This window comes from Eurosta solidaginis, chromosome 3 (assembly GCF_040869045.1).
Source record: "Eurosta solidaginis isolate ZX-2024a chromosome 3, ASM4086904v1, whole genome shotgun sequence".
In the NCBI taxonomy this organism is placed as follows: domain Eukaryota; kingdom Metazoa; phylum Arthropoda; class Insecta; order Diptera; family Tephritidae; genus Eurosta; species Eurosta solidaginis.
Window position 1 is genome coordinate 50,357,280 of NC_090321.1, and position 16,459 is coordinate 50,373,738.

Consider the following 16,459-nt stretch of genomic DNA (forward strand, 5'->3'; position numbering starts at 1 on the left):
GCTTGATTGTATGTAGTGATGACACCTGAAAAAATTATCCCGAGCGGGTTAAAGGGCTTAGAATATTCCCACGGTAAGCATGCCTGTCGTAAGAGATTCCTACAGTATACACACCTGAATGTTCGAGGGGTAAACTTTTCGGCAGCAGTTGGGCTACAACAACAATAAACCGTCCGTTCCGTCCCCAGGACCCATAAAAAAGAAATATAAGTTGCAGTTGAGCATCTGATTTGGCGCAATGCCAGTACTATACTTTTATAGTAGCAGTAGGAGGTTTTCTTCGTCAACGGGTTCCGATGCAAGGGCTAATAGATTCTGAATAGGACAAGGTGATTCAAGGGGCTGCGTAGCATCAATTGTCAACCTTACCTAGCCGTGACGAATCTTGTTTATTTAGTAGGCGAAGATCTGGGGACTTCAATCTTCTTGCCGAAGGACAGACATTCAGCGTGGTGACATCAGATCGGTTGCACAATGGCCGAGCCAGCAACTTAATGGTGCAATTTGCCTGTACCGGATTAATATCCGTGTGTTTGAATGCAGTTACACTGAGTACTTTCTCTGGATCGACACGGCGTGTGGAATGTTCGTATAGGCATTTGCTCTTCACTATTTCACATACTCGTGTTGGAGTAAGTATATATAAATTACACCGACGAAAGTTCCAGAGAGGAAGAAGTGACGCAGGACCAGTGCATACTGTGGTGGGAACTTTAATAAAATAGTGGTTTCAAGAAACAAGAAGGATCGACTTTTCTCTTTTATGACAAGGAGCGCACATACGTATGTATATGCCTTGGACGCTCCTCTGTCATTACTCAATCACAGTCACAGATAAAAAAGAAAGAGAAGTTACAAATCACGTTACTTTTAAATAATTGCGGGATATGTCAATTCTAAAAACGTCCCTCATTTTGGTTGTTTCGGGACACTTTTAATATAGTTCACGCCGCTCGATTGGCAAAAGCTTTGGAGAAGTTGCTGTAAGAGGTATTGGTTCCACATTACAGTGGAATAATGTTTATGTCATGTGAAGTCGCACCACATGCAGGACATACAAAACGTGTCCTTGTGGAAGTTCTAAGTAAGCTTTTAATTTTTTCTAACCAGAATGACCAGCCACTCCCTCAAGGGTATGCTTTCTTCATCTCCGAAGATTGGAAATGCGATGCTAAAATACGGGATTCACCGGACGTGTGGTGCGATCTTATCAAAGTGCTTCCCTCCGTACCCGGGTTTGAGGAGTGTTACCGATATTGGTTGCTCTTTGCCGGATGTAGATCCGGTACATTTCGATAACAATCACCATTAAGCTACTAGTCCCACCATAGCCCCATTGAACCTTCTTAGCCAGCTCGCTGTACAAATTTTAATAATTTTAAAATCTGAGCAGCAGCAAAATAAGCAGCACTGCATGCAGAACTTCTGCATATCTACTTTAGGCTTAAGTAAAGGAACGACAGGCGGCCGCCGTGGTGTGATGGTAGCGCGCTCCGCTTACCACACCGAAGATTCTGGGCTCACGCCCTGGGCAAAGCAACATCAAAATTTTAGAAACAAGATTTTTCAATTAGAAGAAAATGTGTCTAAGGGGGGTCGCCCCTCGGCAGTGCTTGGCAACCACTCATCCGCCTTGCAGATGCAGTTCGGAGTCGGCATAAAACATTGTAGAACCCGTCCCACCAATTTGTAGTAAAATTGAAGAGGAGCGCGATGCAAATTGGAAAAGAAGCTCGGCATAAAATTTCTTCGGAGGTTATCGCGCCTTTCATTTATTTATTTTTAAAGGTACGAAAGTCTTTGGATTATTTCCTATTCTAAATTCACTCCTCTTTACTTCATCGTCTTTTTTAAAGCGACCTCTTCACTTATTTTTTGTTGCGCTAATAAAAAAAAGATATGTCTTCCTCGTTACTTACAGTTTCGCTCATAAGCCGTGTCGCGTTTTACTTGTTGCGGGAAATTGCTGAAAATTGAACGTGACACACCAACCTCAGATGTCAAATTCTTGACAGTTCCACCAAATTCAATTTCACCCAAGTAACGCATGCGAAAGATTGTTTGGTCCTCTTGCAGCTGACAAATTACCGGCAAAATAAAGCAAAGAAGATTATAAGAAATCATGTAAAAAGAAAAACAAAAAAAAAACACATATATAAAAACTACAGAAGGAAGGATGTCATAACTTTACAAAATAAAATGAAATAAAAACAAAAAAGGAAATGAAACAAGTAAGGAAGGGTAACTTCGGGTGTAACCGAACATTACATACTCAGGCGAGAGCTTTGGAGACAAAATAAGGGAAAATCACCACTTAGGAAAATGAACCTAGGGTAACCCTGTAATGTGTTTATATGACATGGGTATCAAATGGAAGGTATTAAAGATTATTTTAAAAGGGAGTGGGCCATAGTTCTATAGGTGGACGCCTTTTCGAGATATCGCCATAAAGCTGGACCGGGGGTGACTTTAAAATGTGTTTGTACGATATGGGTATCAAATTCAAGATACTAATGAGGGTTTTAAAAGGGCCCTCAGTTGTATATGTGAACGCGCTTTCGAGATATCGACCAAAATGTGGACCAGGGTGACCCAGATCATCATCCGTCGAGTATCGCGTATTTATTTATATCTGTAATACCACGAACAGTATACCTGCCATGATTCCAAGGGCTTTTTATTGCGCCCTGCAGAACTTTTTCATTTTCTTCTACTTAATATGGTTGGTGTCACACCCCATTTACAAAGTTTTTTCTAAAGTTATATTTTGCGTCAAAAAACCAATCCAATCACCATGTTTCATCCCTTTTTTCGTATTTGGTATAAAATTATAGCATTTTTTTATTTTTCGAAATTTTCGATATCGAAAAAGTGGGCGTGGTTATAGTCCGAATTCGTTCATTTTAAATATCGATGTGGGATGAGTGCCCAGAAACTTACATACCAAATTTTATTATGATACCTCAAAATTTACTCAAGTTATCATGTTTACGGACCGACGGACGGATGGACGGAAATGGCTAAATGAATTTCTTTTTTCGCCCAGAACATTTTGATATATAGAAGTCTATATCTATCTCGATTAGTTTATGCCGTTACAGGGTACCGTTATGCGAACAAAATTAATACACTCTGTGAGCTCTGCTCAGCTGAGTATAATAAAAAAGAAACAGTAGAAGCAACAACAAGTGTGAAGTATAAACGTTAAATGAAAATTTCATTTGTCAACTAACAAATAGGTATGGAATTGCTAGTCAAACACAACCAAGGCGGCAAGCAGCGATGTTGGGCAGACAGAAACAGTGTGAAAGAAATATGAAAACAAAAAAAAACTGTAAACACAAAACTTGACAACAAACGAAGCTGCTGCTTGTCAAATACTTTACCATTTCAAATGAAGAAAAATAAATACAACAAAACACCAATAAACATTCCTACAACTAACCGTTTTCAGTGCATCAATAACGCCATTCTCTTCAAAACTTCGTATACGCAATGTGTCGCAGAGCGGCCGATCACGATAAGTACACTGACGTTGCAGCACGGACAGTTGTATTTGTAGTTCTTCCATGCGTGCAGCAGCTTCTTGTGATATTTTCAATGCACGTCCTACAGTCTCTTGCAGCATGAGAACACGATATATTAGCTCGGCGTTGGCTGGAAACAGAGAAAAGAAAAAAATTTAAAAAATCCAGCTACAAATATAGCCGTCCACTCTAAATATGCACAAGTTTAAATAATAACTAGTAAGGAAGGCTAAGTTCGGGTGTAACCGAACATTACATACTCAGCTGAGAGCTTAGCTGCGTTTGTTTCGTAGATGGTTTATAGGTGGTTTTTAATTCCATATTACATACGTTTGGGCAATATCGACCAAATTGTAGACCAAGGCTGATGTTTTTTGGAACGATTTTCCTTCATACTTTGTCAAATAAGGGAAAATCACCATGTAGGAAAATGAGCCTAGGGTGACTCTAGAATGTGTTTGCAAGTTATGGGTATCAAATGAAAGGTGTTAATGAGTAATATAAAAGGGAGTGGGCGTTAGTTCTATAGGTGGACGCCTTTTCGAGATTATCGCCATAAAGGTGGACCAGGGGTGACCCTAGAATGTATTTGTACGATATGGGTATCTAATGAAAGGTGTTAATGAGTAATATAAAAGGGAGTGGGCCTTAGTTCTATAGATGAACGCCTTTTCAAGATATCGCCATAAAGGTGGACCAGGGGGACTCTAGAATGTGTTTGTACGATATGGGTATCAAACTAAAGGTATTAATGACGGTTTTAAAAGGAAGTGGGTCTTATTTGAATATGTGAAGGCGTTTTCGAGATATCGACCAAAATGTGGACCAGGGTGACCGAGAACATCATCTGTCGTGTACCGCTAATTTATTTATGTATGTAATACCACGAACAGTATTCCTGCCATGATTCCAAGAGCTTTTGATTTCGCCCTGCAGAACTTTTTCATTTTCTTCTACTTAATATGGTTGGTGTCACACCCCATTTACAAAGTTTTTTCTAAAGTTATATTTTGCGTCAAAAAACCAATCCAATCACCATGTTTCATCCCTTTTTTCGTATTTGGTATAGAGAAATGGCATTTTTTTAACTTTTCCAAATTTTCGATATCGAAAAAGTGCGCGTGGTCATAGTCGGATTTCGCCCATTTTTAATACCAAGATAAAGTGTGTTCAGATAAGTACGTGAACTAAGTTTAGTAAAGATATATCGATTTTGGCTCAAGTTATCGTGTTAACGACCCAGCGGAAGGACAGACGGTCGACTGTGTATAGAAACTGGGCGTGGCTTCAACCGATTTCGCCCATTTTCACTGAAAACAATTATCGTCATAGAAGCTAAGCCCTTACCAAATTTCACAAGGATTGGTCAATTTTTGTTCGACTGTATTCTAGACAAATTAAATGCAAAATTTTGAAAATTTATTTTATTTTTGTATTTGGTTGCACCATATCATTACTGGAGTTGAATGTTGACATAATTTACTTATATACTGTAAAGGTATTAAATTTCTTGTTAAAATTTGACTTAACAATTTTTTTTTTTAAATTGGGCGTGTTCGTTATCCGATTTTGCAAATTTTTATTTGGAACACATATAATAATAGGAGTAACGATCCTGCCAAATTCCATCATGATATCTCCAACGACTGCCAAATTACAGCTTGCAAAATTTGTAAATTACGTCCTAGTAAAAGTAGGCGGTGCCACGCCCATTGTCCAACATTTTAAAAATTTTATATTCTGCCTGATAAGGTCAACCCACCTGCCAAGTTTCATCGCTTTATCCGTTTTTGGTAATGAATTATCCCACTTTTTCGGTTTCTCGAAATTTGCGATTTCGGAAAAGTGGGTGTGGTTATGGTCCGATTTCGTTCAATTTAAATAGCAATCTGAGATGAGTGCCCAGGAACTTACGTACCAAATTTCATTAAGATACCTCAAAATTTACTCAAGCTATCGTGTTCAGGGACAGACAGACGGGCGGATGGACGGACGGACGGACATGGCTAAATGAATTTCTTTTTTTGTCCAAGATCATTTTGATATATAGAAGTCTATATATATCTCGATTAGTTTATGCCGTTACGGGGTACCGTTATGCGAACAAAATTAATATACTCTGTGAGCTCTGCTCTGCTGAGTATAAAAAAAATAATATATATCATAACTTTAGTAAGTCTCAATAGATGTTAACATAAGCCCACACGCTTGCACACACACATTTAAAGAACAAACACAGCAACGTTAGTGTTAACTTTTAGATCTATAAAGTATGAACTCCAACAAGTCATAACTTCTTCAACTTCATAATACATCATAAAAATTGTAGATAAGACTTTTTAAAATAAATATTTTGTTAGATTATGTTACTTAGAGCAAACACACACACCTATATATATATATATAAGTATGTACATATATACCAAAAAATGTATGTATACACTTACATATATATAATTGTGATGGAAGTATCTCTTTTATTATTACAAAACATGTGCAGTTTAAAATTGTATGTTCCCAATTGCTTGTAAATTTATAATGGTACAAGTGAAACAGATTTATAGTTCCCATTTATGTATGTACATTGTACATATGTTTGTATATACATATGTAGATGGCAAAAATACATCACATACGAAATTGGTCTCATTGGATGTTATGGTTAATGTTTTGTGCTTTCTAGAAACCGAATAACGATTTTGTATTATTATTGCCCAGCTCGGTCTATCTAGTCACATCATTGAGGTACTTCGCTTAATTTATGAAGATATAACTAGTCAGGTTTGGATGGATGGAGTGCTTTCGGAATCATTTTCTGTTAAACAGGGTGTACGGCAAGGGTGCATGCTAAGTCCAGTTCTGTTCTCTTTATATATTAATGACTTAAGTGACATTCTCCCCTGTGGTGTAAAGGTTGCTGACGCTGTAGTTAAAGTTCTTTTGTACGCTGACGATATTGTGCTTCTGGCAGACTCTGCGACAGATTTACAGAAAATGATAGATGCGCTTTACCTTTACAGTAAGCAGTGGGGTTTGACATTTAATCTCTCTAAATCCAAAATTTAAATATTTAGGGAAGCTAGCAGGATGCCCGCGGGGTGTTGCTGGAATTATGGTAGTGACACTATTGAGATTGTAAATGAGTACAAATACTTAGGCGTGCTTTTAAATTATAAACTTTCTTTCATAAAGCACTTAGATGCGAAACTGCCAGAAGCTAAACCTGCTACAGTTGCTATATGGCTCAAATATATAAATAATCCCAGATTTCCCATCTCGCAAAAGATGAAAATTTTCGAAGCGGCGTCCAGCTCTATCATCTTTTATGGTGCGCAACTATGGGGTATTGATAATTTTGTGTCCGTAGAGAAACTCCTGCGGTTCTTTATAAAAAAGCTAATATTTCTCCCATCTAACACTCCAAACTATATGTTGCACCTCGAATCAGGTTTATGTTCGCTGTTCTACCATACTTTAAGCACGCACATGTAGCTGAGGAGACAGTGCGTCAAAGCTCGTACTGGGTGAAAAACTGGGAAAATGTTTATGCAAGTGTTGATATGGACCCTGAGCGTGATTTCTTGTCTGCAGCGCTAAAACTGCGAATTCCTGTAGTACTAGAGAGGTTGCTGCAAAAAGAGTTTGCTAGCTACACCGAGAGTGCACTGCAATCTAGGTCACACGATCTTTACCCGTACTTGATTCCTATGGACGCTACTTATTTCTCCGATGAGTTTTCGGCCTACGCCATAAGTCTGATTTTTCGCGCTAGGGGTGACTTGCTAAACCTCAATGCAAGAGCTTTTAAAAATGTCACTTCTGTAAACTGTTCGGTTTGAAACTTATGTACTGCTGAAGACACCTTTCATTTTATTGGGATATGTCCTATTTACAAAGATATCCGGTTTCAATGTTTTGGTGAGAAAGTTTTGGACCTGCAAAAGGTTTTAACTATTCTTAGTGGTGGTAACTATCACTCGCTACGCTCTTATATAAGTAGTTGCGTTAAATATAGGGAACTTGTTGTAACAGAATTTGCTTAAACTATTGTTTTTAACTATATGTGCTATGTAGACACACAACAATTAATGTTATTGTCTAAGATCCATTATTTATTATTTTAAAGTAGAGTCTTACAATTTCTACTTTTGTAATTCTTTGTTGTAATATAATAAAAAAATAACTAACTATTAGAAAGCACAAACCAAAATTTCATAAATTAAACATTTAAAAATGTTAAATATTCAAATAAAAAAAATTTTTTAATTTTTTTAAAACTCCAAACATTTAAAATATTTTCGAAAATTCTAAAATTTAAAAAAATATTATATTTTTACGTTTAAGGATTTGAAATTTTCCAAATTACGTATAATGAACATATTTTTGTGTTAAATTTTAAAGTTTCCGATTTTAGTTAATTTTGAAAATTCTGCGTTTAAATGTTAACATTTTCATATAATTTGGAAAATGTAAAAATAAAAATAAAAGTGTTTAAATGTTAACATTTTCATATAAACAAATTTTAAAATTTTTTAAAGACAAAAAAATTTAAAAATATTTTATTTTTACATTTAAAGATTTGAAATTTTTTAAATTGCATATAACAAACATTTTTTTGTGTTGAATTTTAAACTTACTTATCTTTGAAAATTCTAAAATTTGTTAAAATAAATTTTGAAACTTAAAAATAAAAAGAGAAGTTTTTAGGTTTTAAAATCGCTAACACATTCTAAGTATTTTTGAAATTCTGCATAATTAAATTAATTTTGAATATTCCGAAATTTATGAAACCAATTTTTTTACGGTTAAAAATTTTTTTTGTTAAATAATAATTAAAACTTTTTGTTGTAAATTTTGGAAACACATATTGAATATTTTTAAAATTTTCGAAATTTTTAAAACGAAATTATTTAGAGATTTAAAAAAACATGCAAGTTTAAAAGTTAAAAATAAATTTGTTTGTGAACTTTTGTATATACAAAGGTTTTTCGTTTTATAAATTTAAAATTTTTTTCTGGTAAAGTGTGAGGTTTTAAAATTTTAAATATTTTTGAAAATACTGAATTTTATAAATTATTTTTTATAATTGCAAATTTTAAGTTCCAGAAAATGAAAAATGTTAAAAAAAAAAAAAAAAAAATTGTGGGAAAATTTAAGTAAATTAAAATTTGTTTGCGTTCTTTTTTATTATTTTATTTAAATCTAAAAATTCCGAAATTTATGACACCAACTTTTTTTTAACTAATACAAATAATAAAGTTTTGAAAGTTTACAAATGCATTTTAAATATTGAAAATTTCTAGTTTTCCAAAAAAACATTAAAATTTTGTTTAATTTGTAAACTTTTAAATTTTTTTGTAGTGAATTTTGAAGACTAAAATACTTTTGAAATTTGAAACCCTATCATTTTTACATTCAAAAACTTTTTAGATCGAAAAATTTAAAACTTTTTTAAATTGCCAACATTTAAATTATTTTTAAAATTCTAAAATTAAAAAAAATATATTTTTTAGTATTTAAAGGTTTTATAGATTTTAAAATTTCAAACTTTTTTGTGGCAATATGTGAAGTTAAAAAATTTTATTTAAAATTTTAGAATTTTTTTGTGTTTAATTTTAAAGTTTTAAGTATTTAAGCATTGAAATTTTTAAATTACCATTACTGCATTGGTCCTTGGTCCAAGCACAGGGCAAAGAAAACTAATATCCTTTGAAAAAAGTTGTTTCAATTAGAGAGAAATTTTCAAAGCGGGATCGCCTATATTCAGTGGTTTGATTGTATTTCTTTTTTGTATATTTTTTTTAGATTCCAAGTTAAGATAGTTAAAAAATTAAATAAATACTTAGTAGTAAATTTCGGTAATTTTCAAAACGAACGTTTTTTACACTTAAATTTTTGAAATTCTGAAATTTTGGCAACAATTTTTTTTGTTTGTAATTTTTAAAATTTTAAGCATTTAAGTTGTTGTTACAAATTTTGAAGATTTTAGAAACATTTTTACATATAAAGGTTATATTTTTTCCAAGAATTAAATTATAAATTAAATTAAAAAAAAATGTGTGATTTTATAAACTGTGAAACCAAACTTTCTTCATTAATAATTTCAATTTAAAATCTTTCATTTCCAAATTTTTGTAAATTCCAAATAAAAACAAGTAAGGAAGGCTAAGTTCGGGTGTAATCGAACATTACATACTCAGCTGAGAGCTTTGGAGACAAAATAAGGGGGAATCACCATGTAGGAAAATGAACCTAGGGTAACCCTGGAATGTATGTATGACATGGGTATCAAATGAAAGGTGTTAATGAGTATTTTAAAAGGGAGTGATCCTTAGTTCCATAGGTGGACGCCGTTTCGTCCATAAAAGTGGACGATATGGGTATCAAATGAAAGGTGTTAATGAGTATTTTAAAAGGGAGTGGGCCTTAGTTCCATAGGTGGAAGCCGTTTTGAGATATCGCCATAAAGGTGGACCAGGGGTGACTATAGAATGTGTTTGTACGATATGGGTATCAAATTAATGGTGTTAATGAGTATTTTAAAAGGGAGTGGGCCTTAGTTCGATATGTGGACGCCTTTTCCAGATATCGCCATAAAGGTGGCCAGGGGTGACTCTAGAATGCGTTTAGACGATACAGCAAATGAAAGGTTTTAAAAGGGAGAGGGCCTTAGTTCTATAGGTGGACGCCTTTTCGAGATAACGCCATAAAGGTGGACCAAGGCTGACTCTGTAATGTGTTTGTATGATATGGGTATCAAATTAAAGGCACTAATTAGAGTTTTAAAAGGGAGTGGCCCTTAGTTGTATATGTGAAGGCTTTTTCGAGATATCGACCAAAATGTGGACCAAGGTGACCCAGAACGTCATGTGTCGGATACCGCTAATTTTTTTATATATGTAATACCACGAACAGTATTCCTGCAAAAATTCCAAGGGCTTTTGATTTCGCTCTGCAGAACTTTTTCATTTTCTTCTACTTAATGTGGTAGGTGTCACACCCATTTTACAAAATTTTTTCTAAAGTTATATTTTGCGCCAATAAACTAATCCAATTACCATGTTTCATCCCTTTTTTCGTATTTGGTATAGAATTATGGCATTTTTTCATTTTTTGTAATTTTCAATATCGAAAAAGTGGGCGTGTTTATAGTCGGATTTCGTTCAGTTCAGGTAAGTACGTGGACTAAGTTTAGTAAAGATATATCGGTTTTTGCTCAAGTTAACGTGTTAACGGCCGAGCCGAAGGACAGACGGTCGACTGTGTATAAAAACTGGGCATGGCTTTAACCGATTTCACCCATTTTCACAGAAAACAGTTGCCGTCACAGAATCCATGCCCCTACCAAATTTCAGAAGGATTGGTAATTTTTTATGCCGACTTATGGCATTAAAAGTATTCTAGAGGAATTAAATGAAAAAGGGCGGAGCCACGCCCATTTTGAAATTTTCTCTTAATTTTGTATTTTGTTTTACCATATCATTACATTTTTTGTTAAAATTTGACTTTTAAAAATTTTTTTTTTAAAAAGTGGGCGCGTCCTTCATCCGATTTTGCTAATTTTTATTAAGCATACATATAGTAATAGGAGTAACGTTCCTGCCAAATTTCATCATAATATCTTCAACGAGTGCCAAATTACAGCTTGCAAAACTTTTAAATTACTTATCTTGTTTGGTTGATTTTCCGACAGGGTGGATAAATGATGTATATTGGAACGATTTTCCGTCATCCCTTGTCAAATTTGGTTTTGAGACAAACCGGTTTCGGCGTTGTGCCATCATCAGTGTCGATTTTCGTTCTGATCTGTTGTTGTCATTTGTCCTGTATTTATAGTTCGTAGGTATATGAGCAGGTATTGTCAAATTGATGCTTGTGTATATTTATTTATGTGTATGTGCTGTGTGTTCGTTCAGAACCGAGGATGGTTTACTAATCGATTTGTGTGGCTGACTGGGGTAGGTAGAAATCTGTGATTTTAGTCGTTTGACCTTCTTTGTCGGTTTTTTGTTTTGGGGTGTTAATTGTTTTGTGTTTATTTGTTGTTGTGTGTTTGTCTGTTGTACCTGTGTGATTAAGTTGTTTCCTGTAAACAAGTTTTAAAGGCTCGAATATTGTGTCAGAAATTGTGTTTATCTGTTCGTTTATTATTCTACCGTCGAATGTTTTCTGTTTGTAGATTTCCATGTTTTCGAGTACGTTGAGACGTCGGCCCTTTTCTTGTATGTGAAGAACCCTAACTCTTTTATTGATATTTGTTGGGGAACATTTATTCTCGACCATGTGATTCGCGAAGTTAGACTCGGGTATAATGTTTGGATTCCGTATTTTTTTGTTGTAGTCTCTAATATGTTCTCTGAATCTCGTTCTTATTTGCCGTCCTGTTTGTCCTATGTAACTATGCTGGCATCCGCAGGTAAGCTTGTATACGCCGTGGCTGCTAAACGGATCCTCTGAGTTAATGTTAGTTCTTAGTTTTCGCCCTAGATTGTTCGATGTTTTGAATGCTGTGTTAATGTTGTATTTTTTAAAGAAGTTTGCCAATTTATATGTTGCTTTTCCAGTATATGTCATAGTCGTCCAGCTATTATTTTCCTTTTCATTATTTCTTTTTGGTTCTCCCTTTGTCCTTCTGAGCTTATCTACTAGTGCTTTTTTATATCCGTTGTTTGCAGGGATATTATATATGACCTCAAGTTCTCTCTTATATGCCTCTTGTGTAAGAGGTGTTCTTTCAAGTCTATGTACCAAGTGCCTTAATGCTGCATTTTTATGATGTTGAGGGTGATTTGAGGTATTGTGTATTATTGTGTCGGTGGCCGTTGACTTTCTATATATGTCATAGTTAAATCTTTTGGCTTCTTTATCAATATTTATCGTGAGGTCTAGATAGTTGATTCTTCCGTCTTTTTCGGTTTCCATTGTAAATTTTATATTGCCGTGCTGTTTGTTGAGGTACTCCAGTACGAGCTCTTCGTTATTAGTAGTTAAAACGCATATTATGTCATCCACGTATCTAGCATAAAATGACACGCCTAATTTGGACTTCAGCTCCTGTATGTACTTTTCTTCCAGATTTTGCATGAACACTTCCATAAGAATTGCTGATGTGGGGCTTCCCATTCCAAGACCGTTTGTTTGTCTATATATTTTATTGTTGAATTTAAAATAGTTTTGACGTAAAGTGGTTCTTAGAGTATTTGTGATTTGCATACTTTCCACTTTGTTTTTTGTGTTATGAACTATTGTTGAGCTAACTATGTCCAAAGTCTCCGATAGTGGTATAGATGGGTATAAATCTTTTATATCAAAAGATACCAATTTGCTGTTTCTTGTTAGCTCTACGGTCTCGAGTCTCTCTATTAGTTCTGTTGTGTTAGCTATTGCATATTCGTTCCTTAGCTCCAGAGTATCTATCAATATCGTTTTTAAATATTTGGACAGTTTGTAACATGGTGCCGATTTAAAATTAATGATGGGCCTCATTGGCGTGTCCGGCTTGTGGATTTTTGGTAGCGCAACCAGTGGAGGAGCCGAAGGGTTCATTTGGACCAATCTATGTGCCATGTTAGAATCTACTATATTTGTTGCATTTTTTATAGCAACTTTGATTTGTTTTTGGTATTCATCTGTGGGATCCTCTCTCATTCTACGACATTTCATTTCCTCTATGAGATCCTCGGTTTTGGATATATATTGCTCTTTTTCGATTAGCACAGTGGTATTTCCTTTGTCCGCTTTCGTTGTGACAATATTGTTTTTCCTTAGTTTATGCCGTAGATTCTTTATTGTTTTCTCCTCTGTATTCGGTTTTTGCCCTTCCTGTGCTTTCACCTCCTTTTTTATGATTTCCCTGCACATGTGTCTTGCGTGCTCCTGTTCTTCCTGTGGTATCAATGATATTGCGATCTCCGCATCTACAATCGCTTGCTCCGTTTTTCTTACTGTATTCTGGTCCATGATATTGTGCTTCAGGCCCTTTTCGAGAAGTTGTGCCTCTTCCTTGGTAATGGCCACTGTTGTGAGGTTAACGAACTTGTCATGAAACTGGTGAGTGTTTTGGTTTTGGTTACCCTCTCGTCGTCCTGCCAGCTTGTCCAATTTTCGGTTCAGCGACCTGTATTTTTGTTGTAGTTCCTGATCGACCTCTGTCTTAATGCGGTCGAAACATTCCATTAATGCAGTCGTAGGTAGTTGTTCTGCCAATCTTAAATGGATAGATAATAACTCGGCATTTATCTCATCCTTCTTCGAGTATAAGCTTTCCAACTCATATTTTAAAAAATCCTTTTCCGCTTTTCTAACTGTTTTCCTGCTAGATTTGGTATTTGCCTTTATTGTTATTTTTGCGAATTTCGGAGTAACATTCAATTCCAGGCATTGTTTGTTGAACCAAATGCTCGCCTTTGCTTTATATATTTTCAGTAGGCGTCGCTTGTAAATTGTTAGTAGTCCGTTCGCGTTCAAGTTAAAAGCCTGACAAGCAATAACTGACTTATAAATATACACAAGCATCAATTTGACAATACCTGCTCATATACCTACGAACTATAAATACAGGACAAATGACAACAACAGATCAGAACGAAAATCGACACTGATGATGGCACAACGCCGAAACCGGTTTGTCTCAAAACCAAATTTGACAAGGGATGACGGAAAATCGTTCCAATATACATATTTTAAATTACCTCTTCCAAAATTTTACTAATTTTCTATTTTGCGTCATAAGTTCAACTCACCTACCAAGTTTCATCGCTTTATCCATCTTTGGCAATGAATTATCGCATTTTTTCGGCGTTTCGAAATTTTCGATATCGAAAAAGTGTGCGTGGTTATAGTCCGATATCGTTCATTTTAAATGGCGATCTGAGATGAGTGTCCAGGAACCTACATACCAAATTTCATCAAGTTACCTCAAAATTTACTCAAGTTATCGTGTTAACGGACCGACGGACGGACGGACGGACATGGCTCAATCAAATTTTTTTCGATACTGATGATTTTGATATATGGAAGTCTATAACTATCTCGATTAGTTTATGCCGTTACGGATTACCGTTATGCGAACAAAGTTAATATACTCTGTGAGCTCTGCTCAACTGAGTATAAAAATGTGTGAAACTTTATAAATTTTGGGAATGTACACATTTATAAAACCGATGTTTTTACCATCCGAAACTATAAATTCACCAAAATTTTTATATATTTTGGAAAAACTAGAAATTTTACATATTTAAAATATATTTGTAAATTTTCAAAATTTTATTATTTGCATTTCGAAGTTAAAAATTTTCAACACATATTTGAAATATGAAACTTAATAGGTTTTCGGATTTTTACAACCAAATTCTACATTCGATATATAAAATTTTGAAAATTAAAAATATGTAAAAAAATGTTTTTGGTAAGTTGTTAATTTTTGATTTTTTTGTTTTTAGTTAAATTTTTGTTGGACATTTTGAATTGAAAAAATATCAAAGAATTATCAAAGTTCATACATTCTTAAAATTAATTCTGTTTTACGTTTAAAATTTCAAGTAAAAAATTTTTAATTTTTTTTCCATAAAATTCCAATAGAAAGTTAAAATGTATGTCCTTTTTAATTTAAATATTTTTTAAAGTTAAAATTTTGTTAAATTTTTAGCTTAATATTTTAAAATTCTTAATTTCACAAAAGTGAAATGTAAAACTTCATAAGATTTTGAGAACCAATTTATATGCGTTCGATATTTAAAATTTTAATATAAACCAAAATAAAATTTTGTATCGTTACATGCTAAATTTTGGTAGTTTAAGTATTTTTGTTAATTCTAAATTTTTTAAAACGTCTAAATTAAAAACAAAAAAAAAAAAACCATTTTGGAACTTTATAAATTTTTGAGCTTAAACTTTTTTAAAACAACTTTTTTTTACTTTGGAAACTCAAAGTTATCAAATTTCAAAAATTAAAATTTTTTCAAAAATATTCCATTAAATGTTAAAATTTATGTTGTTTTAAATTAAAACATTTTTAAATAAATAATTTTGTTAACTTTTTAACTTAACGTTTTAAATGCTTAATTTCACAAAAGTGCCCTTTGGGGTTTTTAAAAACAAATTATATGCGTTCGATATTTTAAATTTTGTAAAATAAAAAAATAAATAAATATTTTGTTCATTATTTGTTAACTTTCGAAAGTTTTAAGTAAATTTGAAAATTCTGTTTTTCTGTAATTCTGCACAAAAAAAAAAAAAAACATATTTGAATGCAAACTGTTTGAAAGTAATTTTTTATGGAAATGTCAAGTTTTCAAATTAAAAAATTAAAATTTTTTCCAAAATATTCCAATAAAATTAAAAAATTTTTGAAACTCAAAATTTATAACCTCTTAATTTAACATTTTGCAGTATTTAGTTTTTTTCTTAATATTTTCAATATTATTATCTTAAAAATTTTAAACTTTTTCCCAAAAGCTCTAAGTAAACTCTTTATTACCCTTTAACGCCAAACCGACTCACTAGCAAATCAATATTTTCATACCACACCTATTACTTTTATAAGTTTTATAGGTTTCTATGCTTGAATAGTACATACCGACATATAATTTTCCAACTATTTCACCTTACCCAGACTGATGGTCGCCAATGAATCATACGCCAGCTCAATGCCAGTGTGTGCTGAAATTTCCGCTTGAATTGGCTCCCCAAGGAGAACATCGACGTCTGCATTGGTAGAAACACACCGAAGAATGCATACAAGCCAGCAGCGCAGGAATGTCCATCAAGTACAAGCATAAAGTCCATTTGGGCGTATATGAGATATAACAAATATAGACGATTTGAAAGGACGAATGTCCAAAAGTCAGCAGCATAATAAACGAAAATCAAATAAATAATATGAATGAATAAGAAAGGATATAAGATAAGAGCGAGTGAAATATGAATTATAA

At 33.6% G+C, this 16,459-nt stretch overlaps 1 protein-coding gene across 3 annotated transcripts in view; it reads right to left on the reverse strand.

The window, feature by feature from the left end:
* prom (prominin) overlaps positions 1-16,459 on the reverse strand; it is a 79,870-nt gene that overhangs the window by 32,404 nt on the left and 31,007 nt on the right. For all 3 annotated transcript variants that reach the window (XM_067771667.1, XM_067771668.1, XM_067771666.1), the window contains exons 7-9: positions 16,137-16,232; positions 3,446-3,657; positions 1,920-2,076 (exon numbers count right to left, since the gene is read on the reverse strand). In XM_067771667.1, the coding sequence (XP_067627768.1) occupies positions 1,920-2,076; positions 3,446-3,657; positions 16,137-16,232 (465 nt within the window). The remainder of the gene's footprint in view (positions 1-1,919; positions 2,077-3,445; positions 3,658-16,136; positions 16,233-16,459) is intronic.